The sequence below is a fragment of the Prunus dulcis genome, chromosome 1, assembly GCF_902201215.1.
Source record: "Prunus dulcis chromosome 1, ALMONDv2, whole genome shotgun sequence".
Classification (NCBI taxonomy): Eukaryota; Viridiplantae; Streptophyta; class Magnoliopsida; order Rosales; family Rosaceae; genus Prunus; species Prunus dulcis.
The window spans coordinates 40118371-40132725 of NC_047650.1; the positions used below are offsets into that span (position 1 = coordinate 40118371).

Consider the following 14355-nt stretch of genomic DNA (forward strand, 5'->3'; position numbering starts at 1 on the left):
AGACAGTAGAAACCAAGCCGTTAGATTGATCTAGTCTGAGAGAGAGAGAGAAAAGAGATCAAACTGCTAGGATTTATTGAAGATAATAAATTCTAGCGTTAGATTCATCTAAAGGGTATTAGTTGATATCAAATAATTATAAATATTTATTTTAATAATTAATTAAATTATATTTGTGATTTGCGGTATACGCAGAACCGTCACCGCAACCGCATATTGCGGTCGGTTTATATGCAGTACAACCTCGATCGGTAATTGCGGTTTTTGGCTTCTCGATCTAAAGTGCTAGCCCTAGTCTAACCCAATGGAAAAAGGCATGGACTTAGTGGTCTTAGGTTCGAACCCGGTAGTGTGAGAAACTCCCTCCTCCCCCTCTAGTTTAGGATATCACTTGTACCCAAAAAAATATATATATACTAGTATAGTATCCTGTCGGAAAAATATTAAATTTTGAGTACCATTCTTTTGCAAGCCGCTTTTGTATCAACAAAGTCTAGGCTCATGTCAAATTGTCATTTAGGCATATCAAATTTGCTCACTAAATTATTGTCATGACACTGAAAAATTGTGACGGTGAGAATAAGTTTGGTGAATGTAAAGAGTGGTCCAACTTTTAAATCTGCTTTACATTCTTCTATTAAAATCCCATCTTAGAAAGCCATAATTACTCCACACAACTCATGATAAGGTGTTTGAAGTTTGCTCAATGAAAGACCATTTTAATCTGTCACAGGCCTTTGGCAAATCAATTTTCCAAGCAATAAAAATGTTGTCAGATATTTGTCTTCCGGCACAAAACTAACTTGGTTAGGACTACCCGATGTGCACATCGGAGATTTTATAAATAACCTTATACAAGGTAATGCAAAGACTGATTGGTCTCAAGTGAAGCATGCTCTAAGGACTAGGAATTTAAGGAACCAGTGTGATAAATGTAAACTTCAAAAAATCAGGGACCAGACATCTAGAAAAACAGCAAAGCTGATATAAGGTTGGAGGTAGGAACCATGATACCTGTAAACATCTTGAAATGTACAAGAGAGAGTAAGACACATAACAGACAGCAAATTTTTCCCATTAACATGTCAAGGCTTTCTATTCACATCAGCAGGGTTATAAATTACAAAATTCCATTGGAAAAATGATGTGCAACCCCTCATCTACCACAAAAATTCAGGCCTGAGGTTGTCCAATTTGTACTACTTCCACATCTACCATATATATAGATTTGATTTACTTCATTTTTCCCGGAACATGATTTTAAGGGACATAAACCCTAGTCAACATCTAAAATATATCCTGCCTTCGGCATCCTCCTTGATAATGTTACGAAGGCTATCAGGAAAATCAACTGGCCAGAAAACAACATCACTTCCCAAAAGAACCATTTTTGAAAGATGATCAGCAGCCCTGTTAGTTTCACGCCATGAATGAGATACCTGGTGCTTGTCGAATTTATTTAGAAGTTCCCAGATATGCTTCAAACAGCTACTAGCCTTTTGACCGTAAGGCCGGTCTCTATTAATGGTCTGCACAACGCTCTCTGAATCAGACTCGACCCATATTACTTTAATCCCAAGACTCAAGGCAAGAACAAGGCCTCTCCATATAGCCCATAGTTCAACCAAAAAAATGTCATCTCCTAGAGCTTTAGAGACAAAAGCACATATTGGGTCACCCTTATAATCACGAAGTAGACCACCATAACCAGCATTTTCTCGGTCTACAGATCCATCTGTATTTAATTTTGTCCATCCAAGCTCCGGCTTTTTCCATATACACATTCTAATTGGTCTGGCAACTGGGCTTAGAATGCTGCTCCATTTTTCCAGGTTGGCTCTTGCAATTTGGTTTAGATTAAAAATCTTCCCATTTGCTCTTGCCATTTGGTTTAGATTAAAAATATTTCCATTTGCTCTTCCCATTTGGTTTATATTAAAAATCATTCCATCTGTTCTCTTCATCTTTAGGGATGATTTGTATCCTCTAATGGGGCCTTGTTTGTAAGTTCTTAGTGCTTCTACTTGGGTCTCATGTTTTTTCCCTCGGAGGTGTTTCTTTAGACATTTTCCACTTGTAGTGCTAATTAGACAAAGAGCACAGGTCCACTCCCTCTGAATTTTCTTTGGACTACTAGGCGAAGTATACTCCCTTCCTTCTGTTTCAGAACTTGACGCAGGTGTTCCCTGAGATAAATGTGCATTAAAGTCCTCATTAAACGCCTACGTGGGTATAGGACATGATTGATCCTAAGATAAAAGATTAGTAAGATAATATTGCTTATGTTTTTTCTTTCTTTTTTTGGGAACAAATGGCCAAAAAGAAGGGAGGCCCTCTTTGTATGATGGCCTCACAAACACATCAGCATGTTGGATTTGCTTTTCTTTACTCAATCTTCCATTAGTACATAATCCTAAGTCAATACAACAAATAAGGTTGTTCAACTAGTAAATCATAGCAATGAATACCAAGGTTCAAATACAGCCAGTCGAGAAGTCAAAGCAGTTGACATGTAAACTATAGAAGCAACAGATTAATTATCTCTTGCAGCCAATAGAAAAATGAAGAATTCAAAGCATTGACACACAAGTATTATCAAGTTCTCACATGCACAAGCGACACGAAAAGCTTTTGTGTACAATCATCACAAATATAAGTTTGAAAGCTTACCTTAAATATGACAGCTCCCTCTGACTTTTGTGGTTCGGTCCTGATAACGTTTTTATCAACTACATCAGGATAGTTATCCTCCCCTGAATTGAAACCATTTATCCTTTGTATGGACAGGATGTTCCATTTCCATATAACTGAATTCTCAGAAATATAGGGCCTAATAAAATGCTTGTACAGATAAGAAGCACCACCAAAGTAAGGTAACACCAGCAAGACGGTAATGGCACCCTTTGTGTAGGGCCACACCGGAAGCCTGTCATTGAAAAAAAATCAGCAAAAGTGTACATGGCATAAGCATAAATGGGAATGAGTCAGCAAATTACCACATATGAGCAAGCATACATTGACAATTGATCAATCAAGTTCATGCATAGGATTTTGTAGAGCCCATGTGTAACCAGAAACCCAAATGTGGTTCTCTTTACGATTTCCTCATTTTAACAAAATCATGATAACACGACTCCCAAGTAAAATCTTTATGGACCAACACAGAAAGCAGAACTTGAAACCCCAGATCACCACAGGAAGGAGGATCAAACTTGAAAATCACTAAGCATCACCAATTTTACACAGAATTACCTTGGAATCGCTTCCATGAAATTAGAATCTCTAGTTTCGGAATCAAATATACCATGCATAGTCCATATACCCAAACTCCGTGATGAAAACATTCAAAAACCCGAATATGTACCATAAGAAAATTAACACAAAAATGAGTATATCCAAATAACAACAAGCTCCTAAAGAACAAAAGAAGCGTGCATGTGAAATGAAATAAGATGAACACTTTATTCTAAAGACCCAAAATTACCAGTAAAAAAGTTTTCCAAGCGCTTCCTCTGAGATTTTGTACAAAGCAAACATAACCCAGTAAGAAAGACATTGCTGATTTCTGGAGTGAGAGTCACTCTCTATAGCCTGAATGGAAGCATACCTGAACCAAAATTCGAAACCAGAAATAGAATCCTCCTCCTCAGTTCCATGGTATTCAGAAATTGACAATTAAAAAAAAAAACACAACAAGAGATTCAGCATTTAAGAATTGAAAAAAGAAAAGGGAAAAAAGTTACTTACAGGGTATAAACCAAATTAAATGAAGGCCTGCATATCAAAATAAGTTGATTATACATACAAGTAAAGATAGATAGTCAAACTTTTCCATCTACCACTATGTGCATGTAAAACTGAAGTAACAAAATTAAAAAGTTAACAAATGTACAGAATGCAATTGCCCTTGAAAGTTTCTAAATAAAAGAATACAGATTGAAAATGCCCCAAAAAAAAAAAAAAAGATAATTGAACATACCAGGAAAGAACACCCAAGAAGAGTTCTGCTAAGACCTGAAGAAAAGCTTCCCAACCCATCACTACAGTGTCTGTTCTTCTCTTTCGTTTTCTGCCTTTGTGTCTTAGCACAGACACAGATTTTACATTAGCCAAGAAGAAAATTTTCCTCTTTCACTAAGCAAAGCAGAGATTTGAACCCAAAAAAACAAAAAAAAAGCAGACAAGAGAGAGTAGTTGTGGAAAACCCAAAAGGCAACTGGGGAGGGGAAGACTTAAAAAGTCAAAAAACCGGAAAACAGATATACAAAAAGCAACTACGGTGAAGACCTCCGGGTTTAAGACTAAAGACCCTTGGATTTCTTTTTTTGTGAAGAAAACATTTGGATTTCTTAAATTAAATTTTGACAAAAAGTCATTCTTGGTCCTTTTAGTTTACTAATTTAATCAATAAGGTCCTTGTAGTTTCAATTTGATCAATTTTGCATCTGTAGTTTTAATTTCAAACAATTCAAAGACAATCCCCAACTTTTTGTCAAATTAAAGTGACTTCTTGCCTTATATCTTTTAGGTTCTGACAAATTAAAAACATTACTAAAATCATAACTCATATTTACATCTTTTTGTCAAATTGTAAGTTCGATATATTTAAGAGCTCATATCTCGGCAAAGGACCTAGTATAGTGGTTTTGAGTAATTACGGTAAGGTTCTAGGTTTATGTTCTAGGATTCGTGTTGTGTGTATGAGTTTAGCATTGCTCTCAATGAAAAAAGGTTTTTAAATTTTAAATTTTTTTTTTAAAAAAAAATAAGAAAAGAAAGGAGCTCATATCTCGGTTACGACCCTAACTCATCTTTATATTCATTTCATCATCCCAGCATTTTCCAGCTTCCAAGTGTGGTTTGGTCTCCATTCACTTTATTTTTCAACTGGTTTGTATATTTACTTTATGGAACACGTAGAATATATTTGTTTGTTTGCATGCATTTCTTTCTTTGTCATTAAGGTAAGAAGGGATGTTGTATATAAAGAGCTATATTCTCAAAAGAGAAGCACGGTGGGGAAGAACACATCTCGATTCTCTCTTGCTCTTGAATCCTTCAAGAATAATTCCTTTTGTTGCCAATACTCTCCAGCTCATCTAATCTACAATTGCCTTTCAAATTATATATTCTGCTCACAACGCTTTACTAGCATGTGCTTCTTCACAAAATTATTTTTATAACCTAAAAGTACTTTTAAGTTTTTTATCAAAGGCTTTAGAAAGTGCTTATGACCATTGGGGGACTTATGAATTTTTCGTCGGAGGTGTAATTTTAAAAGGTTAAAAACTTTTTAAAAAAATTGACAACCAAATATCCTTATAATTTAAAGAATACTTTTGTCATTCATAATTAATATAAACAAAATAACATTACAATCAACCTACAATTGTTGCCGTCAGTTGCTGAAGAAGAAAAAAAAACACACCATGTTTCATTTTTTTTTTCTCTCTACATTAACTATGAATTACATTCGAACTTACTTTGAAAGCTTGATCGATACAAAATTTTATTCCATGGCACAAGACTTGATTGATGAATCAGTTTTTATAAAAGACTTGGAGTTCTCTTTTAAATTTTTTTAAAAAAAAGTAAGGAAAAACTGCGATGAGGATGTAAAATGAGTTATGAATTTTCTAATCTTTTATAAGGAATTGGTGGTGGGACGTAAGAGACTCTTTTTTAAAAAACAAAAAAAATAAAGTCTCCTTGTTTGAACAAAAAACAAGCAAAATATCCCTTGCTGAAGGAACTCCTTTTCCGTTTGCAGTACGATTTAATTAATTTTTTTTCCTGGTCTAAAATGATGTCGTTTTGGCCAGGGAATTAAAAAAAATTGTGTTGTGCACGAACAACGCAACAAAGGAGGGTTCAAAGAGAAATTCTGTTGAATAGGTGGCATGTGCAGCTGCCTGAGCAAAAGGGCAACATTTCGGCACATGCAACGCTTTCTCCAGCGAAGGGAGGTGTAGTTGCACCTCCTTGCGCCTCTGTAGGTCTGCCTCTGCTTATGATGCGCTTTTAGCTATCAGTATGAAACAAACTCGTATTTTAACAACATGCAAGTGGAATTCACATGTCAAAAAATGGAGAAATTCTAAGGTATGACCCTCATATTGACATATGATATTACCAATATGTGTTTTACAATATGGGTAGACAACATGGTGTTTATTTATTTATTTTTACAACATGGTTTTTTACAATATAGGTACACAACATGGTTGATATGTCAAGAATGTAGATTGTAGTACTGATATATAGATACATAACTTATACTATGAGTGGATTGATAAAACCATGTGGCCATGTAAATGTTACACCAAATGATTATTCAAGAAGTGTGCGAGAAGTGAAAAAAAAGAAAAAAAAAGAAGGAGAAGGCATGTGGAGAAAACATCGGGTGCATATGATAACTGAAATGTGTACTTTGATCTCTACGTTACATCCTTTGATTTCATTTTATAACTGATTAGCCTCTCCGCACCCGCTTCCGCGCCTGCAAGAGGTTTTTTTTTAAAAAAATTTTTAAATTATTTTAGAATTAAGAAGGATAATGGGTAGTTGTGTTCCATAAAAATAGGATCCTTTATCTGATTTTTCTTTTAATTTAAATTTTTTTAAATATGAAAAAGTGTGAATTTACCATATTATCCTCATTTAATTAATAATTTTAATTTTTAATGTTTGCATTAACCGATGGTATTTTCTGGTATTTTGAATGTTTTACCATTCTCTGCCTTTTGCTTTATATATATAGATGAACTCCCACCCACCTTGCTCGCTTACTTGGAACTAGGTTTGACTTTCCCCAGCATCAAAGGGTACACTTCTTAGAAATTTTATGCAAAATTAAAGATTTCACTTGTAAATTGCATGATATACAAACTTTTTTATACCTAATTCACAACAAATTACACGAACACAATATGCTTGTGAATACAAAACAATTTACACAACTCATTTAATGAAATTTTCCGCGCCTATAATGCATTTAACACATAAAACCAACATATCAACTTCTAAAACAAAAACATCAATCTACTTAACAAAAAAACTATATCATCAATGGGGTCTATACTAGTGAAAAAAGGTCTTGACTTATAGATAAGTGGTCTCATGTCCGAATTAAAATGAAAAGGGTCTTAACTTTTAAATAAGTGGTCTCATGTCCGAATTAAAATGAAGTAAGAAGAACAAACCATTCTTGGGCTCATAACTAAGTTACTCTTTTGCTAACAGTTTCGTTTAGGCTTGTCCCTTAGCCTAACCTGGTAGAGAGCCCGATATAATTACTCACTTAAATGCCTTATGTTTCCTAAGAGATGTGGTGTTATAATGTTCTACGGTTGAACAATATAACTCTATGTTTCTTAGGAAGTACGACCCCTAATTGGAGCGTGACAATCCCCCTAGGTTTCAAATTGTTTTCACAAAATTCGTTTTTGTTGATTGTTTGTCCAAAAATTGATGATTTCATATAAAAAAACAGTTTACAAAAATGAAAAAATTAATTAAAATAATCAATCTTTGAATGAAAAATCAACAAAATTTTTTTTATGAAAATAATTTAAAACCTCAAGAAATAGTAGTGCAAATAACTCTATTACTTACCCAGTTAACCGGTCATCACCTAACAGCCTCTGTACATAGGAATACCAAAGAAAAATAGAAAATGACAGGGTATAGGGATGGCTGCAAGATTTGCATCACTGTAGGGACCAGGGGGGTCCCAGTCCCTTCTCAGCTCTTCCCTCACCCTCCCCTTTCTTCTTTTTTTTTCTTTTTTAAATTTCCCGTTATTTCTCTCTCTATTTTTTCTCTCTCTTGGTGTAAATAATTTAATGTTGTATTTATGAATTGAATATTGAAAGAGGATAAAGGTTTTTATATATACAATAGGAACTTTGATGCGTATGATCTTGACTTTTGCTTTAGGGGATATTGGTTCAGAAAAATGATGCGGAAGAAGCTCTACGAGAACTTTGCAGTGTTTATACTTTCATTCCCTTCATTTTTATACAAGAAGCTCTAACATCAATTTCTGGCTCTGCAACTGAACCATACATGATTAATGATGGCCTGAACAGCCCCAGCTGAAGCCAAAGTGAATTGAAGAAGATGAGGAACACCCAAAGGAAACGTGGATATCGAATATTGTAAGACACAGAGAGAAGAGGCGAAGAAAACCAAAGGTTAAAGACGCCATCTTTTACTTTTGCATAAATTAAATTTGGCGGGGTGTTCTTCGTTTCTTATATCTCTATTTTTGAAATGTTTTTGTCTCGTTATTCCAGAATAAAACACCACGTCACAACCCACAAGTCCAACAAAATCTCTGATGGGATATTCAGTATCCACTACGTCGTCGTTTTCCCACTTCTTCTCCGTCCCACCTCCTCCTCGCACCTACACGATCAAAAATGACGCCACGATCCCCTTCCTTTCTCTCTCCTCAATGCCGCTCCCTCGACTCTCTCTCCGCCGCCGCGTCCCCCAGGACGCACCGTTTCAACTCGCTTCCGAAACCACCCGCAGAGCTTCATCAACAACTCGCAATGTCAAAGCCGAAGCTTCACTCCCAGACCCGCCCTCCTCTTCCTCCAATACAAAACGCGTCGTTTTGGTCTCCGCTTTGACCATTGCTCTGGCCGTCGCCAACCGCGTGCTCTACAAGCTCGCCCTTGTCCCCATGAAAAACCACCCTTTCTTCTTGGCCCAATTCACAACCTTCGGGTATGAAAAAGAACCACACATTAATTAATTAATTATTTTCCCTTTTTTTTTTTTCTGTTGGTTTGGAATTATTGGATTTGTAATGTGATCGGGAAAGTGGGTTTGTTTTGTGCGCAGCTACGTGATTATATATTTTTCGATATTGTTCGCACGATACCGTTCTGGGATTGTGACTGATGAAATGATAGGCCTTCCCAAATCACGGTTTGTGGCCATTGGTGCCTTGGAAGCCCTTGGAGTTGCTTCTGGGATGGCTGCTGCAGGTACCTCACCATTTATTTATTTATTAATATTAAACTTTGGATTTTATTTTTTGGGTACATTATTATGAGTTGTTAGCCTATGCAATTTGATTGAATGGTGCTTTAGAATTTAAGCTAGATTTTCTTGGTTTTTGATTGAGATGAAGCAGTACCAAGTTTGAATTGGTTGTGATGAGAAATCAAAGCAGAAAATGTGTTTTAGTGGTGATGATTTTGGTGTTTTATTTTTCTGAATTGTATTTATCCTCCACAGCCATGCTTCCCGGACCGGCAATACCCATATTGAGTCAGGTATTTTCCGTTATTCCAGCAAAAAAGTAAAGAACAAGAAAGAAAAGAACATATATAGGTTATGCCCCATGTGGTATATTGGAGTTCAGGAATGGAGGGCTTCCCCATCACCATCAGCAGCATTGAGGCATGCCATATGTCATTAGAAGGATAATCTATTTTGTGAGAAAATATAATGTATAATCAATGAGAGCAGTGTTTATGACGAAGGTGCTTGAAGGACAGAAACTTTGTGAAAAGATACCAGACGTGCACTATGGCCAAGGGTTTATTGGGGTTATCCTTGCAGCATATGAGGTCAAGATAATTTTGTAGTAAAATATTGCCTAAAAAAGTTGAAGTAAAGAGAAAGGAAAGCTGCCTTAACCATTTAGTTTCCAGAAATGTTTATGGAAAGAGGAGAATGAGTCTTAACTTTCTTACAGTGTAAAATCATGTTAGATGTGACCATGCCAATTGGATTCGTCTAGCAGCTGATTTTTTTTTTTTTTAGCTCAAGCCAGGTTGAGTTTGGTCAAGGATCCTAGATCCTATTCCGGTTTGGACTGAACTAATTTCTTATATGAACAATTAATGAACTAAATATTTTGGGGAAAGAAGTTCTGTTTTCCTTTTCCTTTAAATTGAATAATTAGAACTTAGCAGGGCTGCAGAATATTGTCCCCCAGCCCTGAATAGTTGGACAATGGGTTTCCCTGGTTATAATCTAGTGTAATAGAGATATGAAGAGAAAAATGGAATTCAAAGAGTATATAATGAAACATTTACCTTAGTCTAGATCCAAAAGAATAATGTGCTTATTACTTTGAATATTTTTTTTACCATTATTTTTGCAAAATCCCTCTCCTCAGTTTTACTTTTTACTTTTATGTCTCCATATTGTGCAGACGTTTTTGGTGTGGCAGCTGAGTTTTTCTGTCCTCCTTTTGGGGAGAACATACACATTCAATCAGATCTCCGGCTGCATACTCGTAGCTATAGGTGTAGCAGCGGCTGTTACAAGGTACCTTGATCCATTCTTCTGCGGATTAAGAGCTGCTACTCTATTTCGTTAAATGTAATATTATATGGTTCCTCTGTCAATTAAGTGGAAGGATTAGTGATACAGATCTTTGAAGGTCAATACTAGGCTAGCGGTCACTTGGATATGGTTTACTTTAAATTTATGCAATACCTGCAAACGATAAATGATATGCATGCTTATGCATCTGGTGCCAGCTGATATCAAAGCAAACATCAGAAAAATTGAATGTGGTTAACCATGACATACTAATTACATTTATACGCTTGAAAAGAAGAATTTCGAAGAAAGATGTCTTGTAAGATGTTTGAACAGTTTGACATCCGTTCTGTATTTTTTGTCCCAGTGCCAAATGCAATTTTGGAAATAAAGTGCCTGAATGTTTTGTTGAAAAAAAGAAGACAATTAACTGATGTTTTATCTGCTGATGATTAGATTAGCATCTGTTTTGAAAGTCTGCCTGCAGATTTTACTTCTAATGGGCATGCCTATTCTACAATTTCCTGGAGAGTTTGTACCACCATTTTTCTTTTGGGCATTCTTTCATCGTTATCACAGTTCCTGAGATTCCAACAAGCTTCTGTATCATTTTATGTTAGAATAGCTACAAGTATCCCGTCTTCCTGTGAAGGTAGATTTTGATCATAAATGAAAGGTTTTCAGAATTGGAACTGAAATACTTCTACCGGTGCATGAATATCATGACCCTCCTTTAGTCTAATGATTCTCTGTTTTCAGGGTTTTCTTGATGTGCTATTCTTTCTTATTAGTGTGTTGAGTACCTTGTAGTCATGGAGTTTTCAATGATATATGCAATGACGTAAGCTATTGATAGTCATATGTGTATTATGTAATTGCAGTGGGTCTGATTCGGGTCAGATGCTATCTGGAGTTGAGTCTATGTGGCCAGTACTAATGATTGCTTCAAGTGCTTTTCAAGCTGGTGCATCTATAATCAAGGTTAAACAATGAACATTTGTTATAAGTTCAGTAGTGCCCTTTATAACCAAAATAATCAATCTTGATGTTGTCTTCGAACAGGAGTTCGTCTTCGTTGATGCTGAGGCCCGCCTTAAGGTTGGCAATATCTTTTTCTTTTAAGTAATTAGCTGGCCTTCCAAATTGTTCTCAAATTTGTTCTCCGGTTGACAAGCTAATGCTGCACACTTTCTCAAGTCATAAACCTTTTCAATTGCAGGAAAAATCACTTGACATATTTGTTGTCAATTCTTTTGGATCTGGATTTCAGGTGATTACTGTGTTGATCTCTGTTAAGATAGTTTATGATATATTGTTTTCTTGTTTGTAAGTAGGTGGCCACATTGTTTATAAAGGAGACCCTACCAGAACTACAAAGATTTTTGGCATTATCTGATTTAGATTGATAGGTGTGTTGAGGGTCTCTTTAATTAGAACATGACCATTGATAGGGGATTCTTTTTCCCTTAAATTATTTAAGCTCACTCAAATGTATGGGGGCTCACCGGTAGCATACGTGTCCACACCCAACGTCAGGTTAATCAGGTTAACTGAAATGTCTTGTACATATTAAGTTGGATATAATTGAAAAAAGACACTGGTTTTGCTAAAATTATTATTCTTTATTTCCTTTGACTTGTAGGCTCTTTTTATACTTCTCTTTCTACCATTCTTGTCAAACCTGAGAGGCATACCATTTGCGCAACTTCCTTCATATCTTAAAGATGGCGCTGGTTGCTTTCTGAATATTGGAGCCGATACATCAGGCAAGCTGTCATATCATTTTTTTGTTTCTGTAGTTTTGTAAATTAACTGGATTTGGGAGTGATGCAGGATGCGTAGGACCTAAATTTATTAGTTTCCTAATGTATTTTTTAGTTTCCTAGATACTCTAGTTTTCCAAATTCTAGTAGGATTTCTACTTTTCCAGATTTCCAGATTTCTAGTTTTAAGTTTCTTGTTTTATTTGGGTTATGATTTCTGTTTAAGCAAGGGATTTTTATCCTATTATGTCTAGGTTTTAGTTTGCTATAAATACCCCGATGTAGTTCTTTAAAAAGCAGATTTGGATATTGAGTAAACCTTCTCTTAAAACTATGTGATTTCTGCCCTTCCTTCCCGGTTCTCTGATTTCGGTCCTTTCTTTTGTCCCTTTGATCTATATTTTTGTCTCCTCGACCTCGGATATTCTTCTTGTTCTACTCTTCTGCCCGTTCTTTCGTCTTTTCGATCTATATTTTCATCTCCTCGATCTCTTAAATTCTTCTATGTTCTATTGTTTGACTGCTTAATCTAATACCTACGGGCTGTCTACATCAGGGAGTTTGGTGTGACATACATGTTGTCATTGTCTATACACTGATTTACATGGTCAATGATGATTGGTTTAATTGTCTACTCTCCAGCCCATAAGTAAGCTTAAATAATAATTGTTCACAATCTGAAAACATTGATATTAATTGTTTGATACACATTTTAAGCATATGGAGTTCTCTTATCTGTTCTTCCTTTTAAATGATTCAATGCAATGAAAAACTATTATTGTATTGCGAGCAGGAAATATCGAATCGTAAGAGTAATCAGACTTGTTGGTTTGATATGCAAAGCTTATAGTAACATCACAAGAATGCTAAAAGCTGATATGACACCAAGTTACATCTGAACAGTGTGTATCATAAATTTATGAGAACAGTGAAAGTGAACGTTTGGTTTTGATGATAAAATTTACCTGCACGGTTTCATGACGTTTAGGAATTAATGATGGGAAATCCTACGAATTTCATGCATTGAAGAGACAAAAAGCTCATTTATAATCTGGCATGATGAAAATAAATTATTGGTTTCCGTAATGTAGTTCAATTTCAGTTGTTCAAAGCGATGGTTCTTGTCAAGATTAAAAGCTTCTTGAGGTTTTTTGAGTTTGAAGTTCTTACCCATGCATTTGTCACTTGTTTCAGGTTGTAATGGGGCTCCATTGCTTCCGTTGCTTTACATAGGTACCAATCTGTTTTTCAACATGTCATTGCTGAGTGTAGTAAAGATTTCCTCTGCGATTGTTGCTTCTCTCATTGTGATGTTGTCAGGTTCATTCTCTTTCACGCTTGTATACATACTTTTGAGCACTGGTCCCATAGTGGTTATGCTAAATACTTAGTATTGTTGCCATATAGTCTACATATACCTAATGGACCTTTCTACCTGACAGTTAATTTTTATGGGTTGGATATTTCAAGATCATATTATTATGACTACATGTCAGTCACCAACCCTAATAGGGACTACACATAAGAACCATCAGTTACCTGATGAAGGGTACTTTTCCACCTGGATGACCACCCAAAAAAAGGGTTGGACATGAGGTTTGTTGAAGTTTGCCACGTGTGTGTATATAGTTCCCTTTTATTGAGGGATCCCTCAAATCCAATTATCTACTCTGACAGTTTTTGGCTTTTGGATTGGGATACTTTAAACATAGAGGACTTATTCACATAAGCACTTGTGTTTGTTGTAGTTGTGGACATATACAAGCATTGCATCAAATCTGTGCTTTTGAATAAACTTATGCTAATATAAGCTTTCATTTATCTTGCAGTGCCGATATCGATTTATATTCTTTCCCTTCCATTGCCATATCTGGAAGCGGGTGCAACTTTGAGCCCCTTTTTCCTCTTTGGTAGCACAGTTCTTTTGTTGGGTCTTATTCTGTACAGCATGCCTCAGCCTGCCAAGGATGGCTCTGAAATTAGTTGACATTACATACTACACTGTTATAGATGTTATATTCTTGTAGTCTCTTTAAGACCTGGAACACAACTCATGTTTCCCATCCCCGACTGTTTAAATTCAATTCTATCAATTCAAACAAAAAAGAAAAAACTTTAACCGGAACGCGCTATGGCTGTCTTTTCAACCAAGCAAGGCCAACTTCAAGGGATGCTGGAGCAATCTTCCGACCCCGATTCCCCTGGCACAGTAAAGTTGAACTGGAATGCAAACTCAAAGTCAGGTCAAACTTCTCAGATTAAGCTTGGATTGACCCTTAATCCACCAACTATGGGATTTGAA

The 14355-nt window shown here is 35.8% G+C and overlaps 2 protein-coding genes across 4 annotated transcripts; one reads left to right on the plus strand and one right to left on the minus strand.

Moving 5' to 3' along the window:
• Positions 1-1045: 1045 nt before the first annotated feature.
• LOC117613986 lies at positions 1046-4301 on the minus strand. Of its 2 annotated transcripts, XM_034342651.1 has the most exons (6): positions 3980-4301; positions 3748-3774; positions 3485-3607; positions 2671-2926; positions 1890-2186; positions 1046-1850 (listed from the first exon to the last, which is right to left on the minus strand). In XM_034342651.1, exons 1-6 carry the CDS (start codon positions 4036-4038, stop codon positions 1281-1283), a joined length of 1332 nt encoding a protein of 443 aa, XP_034198542.1. In that variant the 5' UTR covers positions 4039-4301; the 3' UTR covers positions 1046-1280. The 2 variants fall into 2 exon arrangements, with proteins under 2 accessions (XP_034198542.1, XP_034198541.1); XM_034342650.1 differs by having other exon boundaries at positions 1046-2186.
• A 3485-nt stretch (positions 4302-7786) lies between these two features.
• LOC117633605 (protein CLT2, chloroplastic) lies at positions 7787-14178 on the plus strand. Of its 2 annotated transcripts, none has more exons than XM_034367276.1 (11): positions 7787-8195; positions 8298-8736; positions 8854-8999; positions 9253-9290; positions 10178-10293; positions 11172-11271; positions 11353-11388; positions 11510-11560; positions 11933-12056; positions 13248-13286; positions 13883-14178. In XM_034367276.1, exons 2-11 carry the CDS (start codon positions 8342-8344, stop codon positions 14038-14040), a joined length of 1203 nt encoding a protein of 400 aa, XP_034223167.1. In that variant the 5' UTR covers positions 7787-8195; positions 8298-8341; the 3' UTR covers positions 14041-14178. The 2 variants fall into 2 exon arrangements, with proteins under 2 accessions (XP_034223167.1, XP_034223158.1); XM_034367267.1 differs by having other exon boundaries at positions 7790-8195; positions 13248-13373.
• The last annotated feature ends 177 nt before the right edge of the window (positions 14179-14355 follow it).

Excerpts from the sequence above, each read along its gene's own strand:
- LOC117633605 (XM_034367267.1), top strand. The coding sequence starts at position 8,342 with ATGGGATATTCAGTATCCACTACGTCGTCGTTTTCCCACTTCTTCTCC. Across the intron at positions 10,294-11,171 it reads GTAGCAGCGGCTGTTACAAG|TGGGTCTGATTCGGGTCAGA; the intron begins GTACCTTGATCC and ends ATGTAATTGCAG. Across the intron at positions 11,389-11,509 it reads ATGCTGAGGCCCGCCTTAAG|GAAAAATCACTTGACATATT; the intron begins GTTGGCAATATC and ends TTTCAATTGCAG.
- LOC117613986 (XM_034342650.1), bottom strand. The coding sequence starts at position 4,038 with ATGGGTTGGGAAGCTTTTCTTCAGGTCTTAGCAGAACTCTTCTTGGGT. Across the intron at positions 3,608-3,747 it reads TTTAATTTGGTTTATACCCT|GTATGCTTCCATTCAGGCTA; the intron begins GTAAGTAACTTT and ends ATTTTGGTTCAG. Across the intron at positions 2,927-3,484 it reads CTTGGAAAACTTTTTTACTG|GCTTCCGGTGTGGCCCTACA; the intron begins GTAATTTTGGGT and ends TTTCAATGACAG.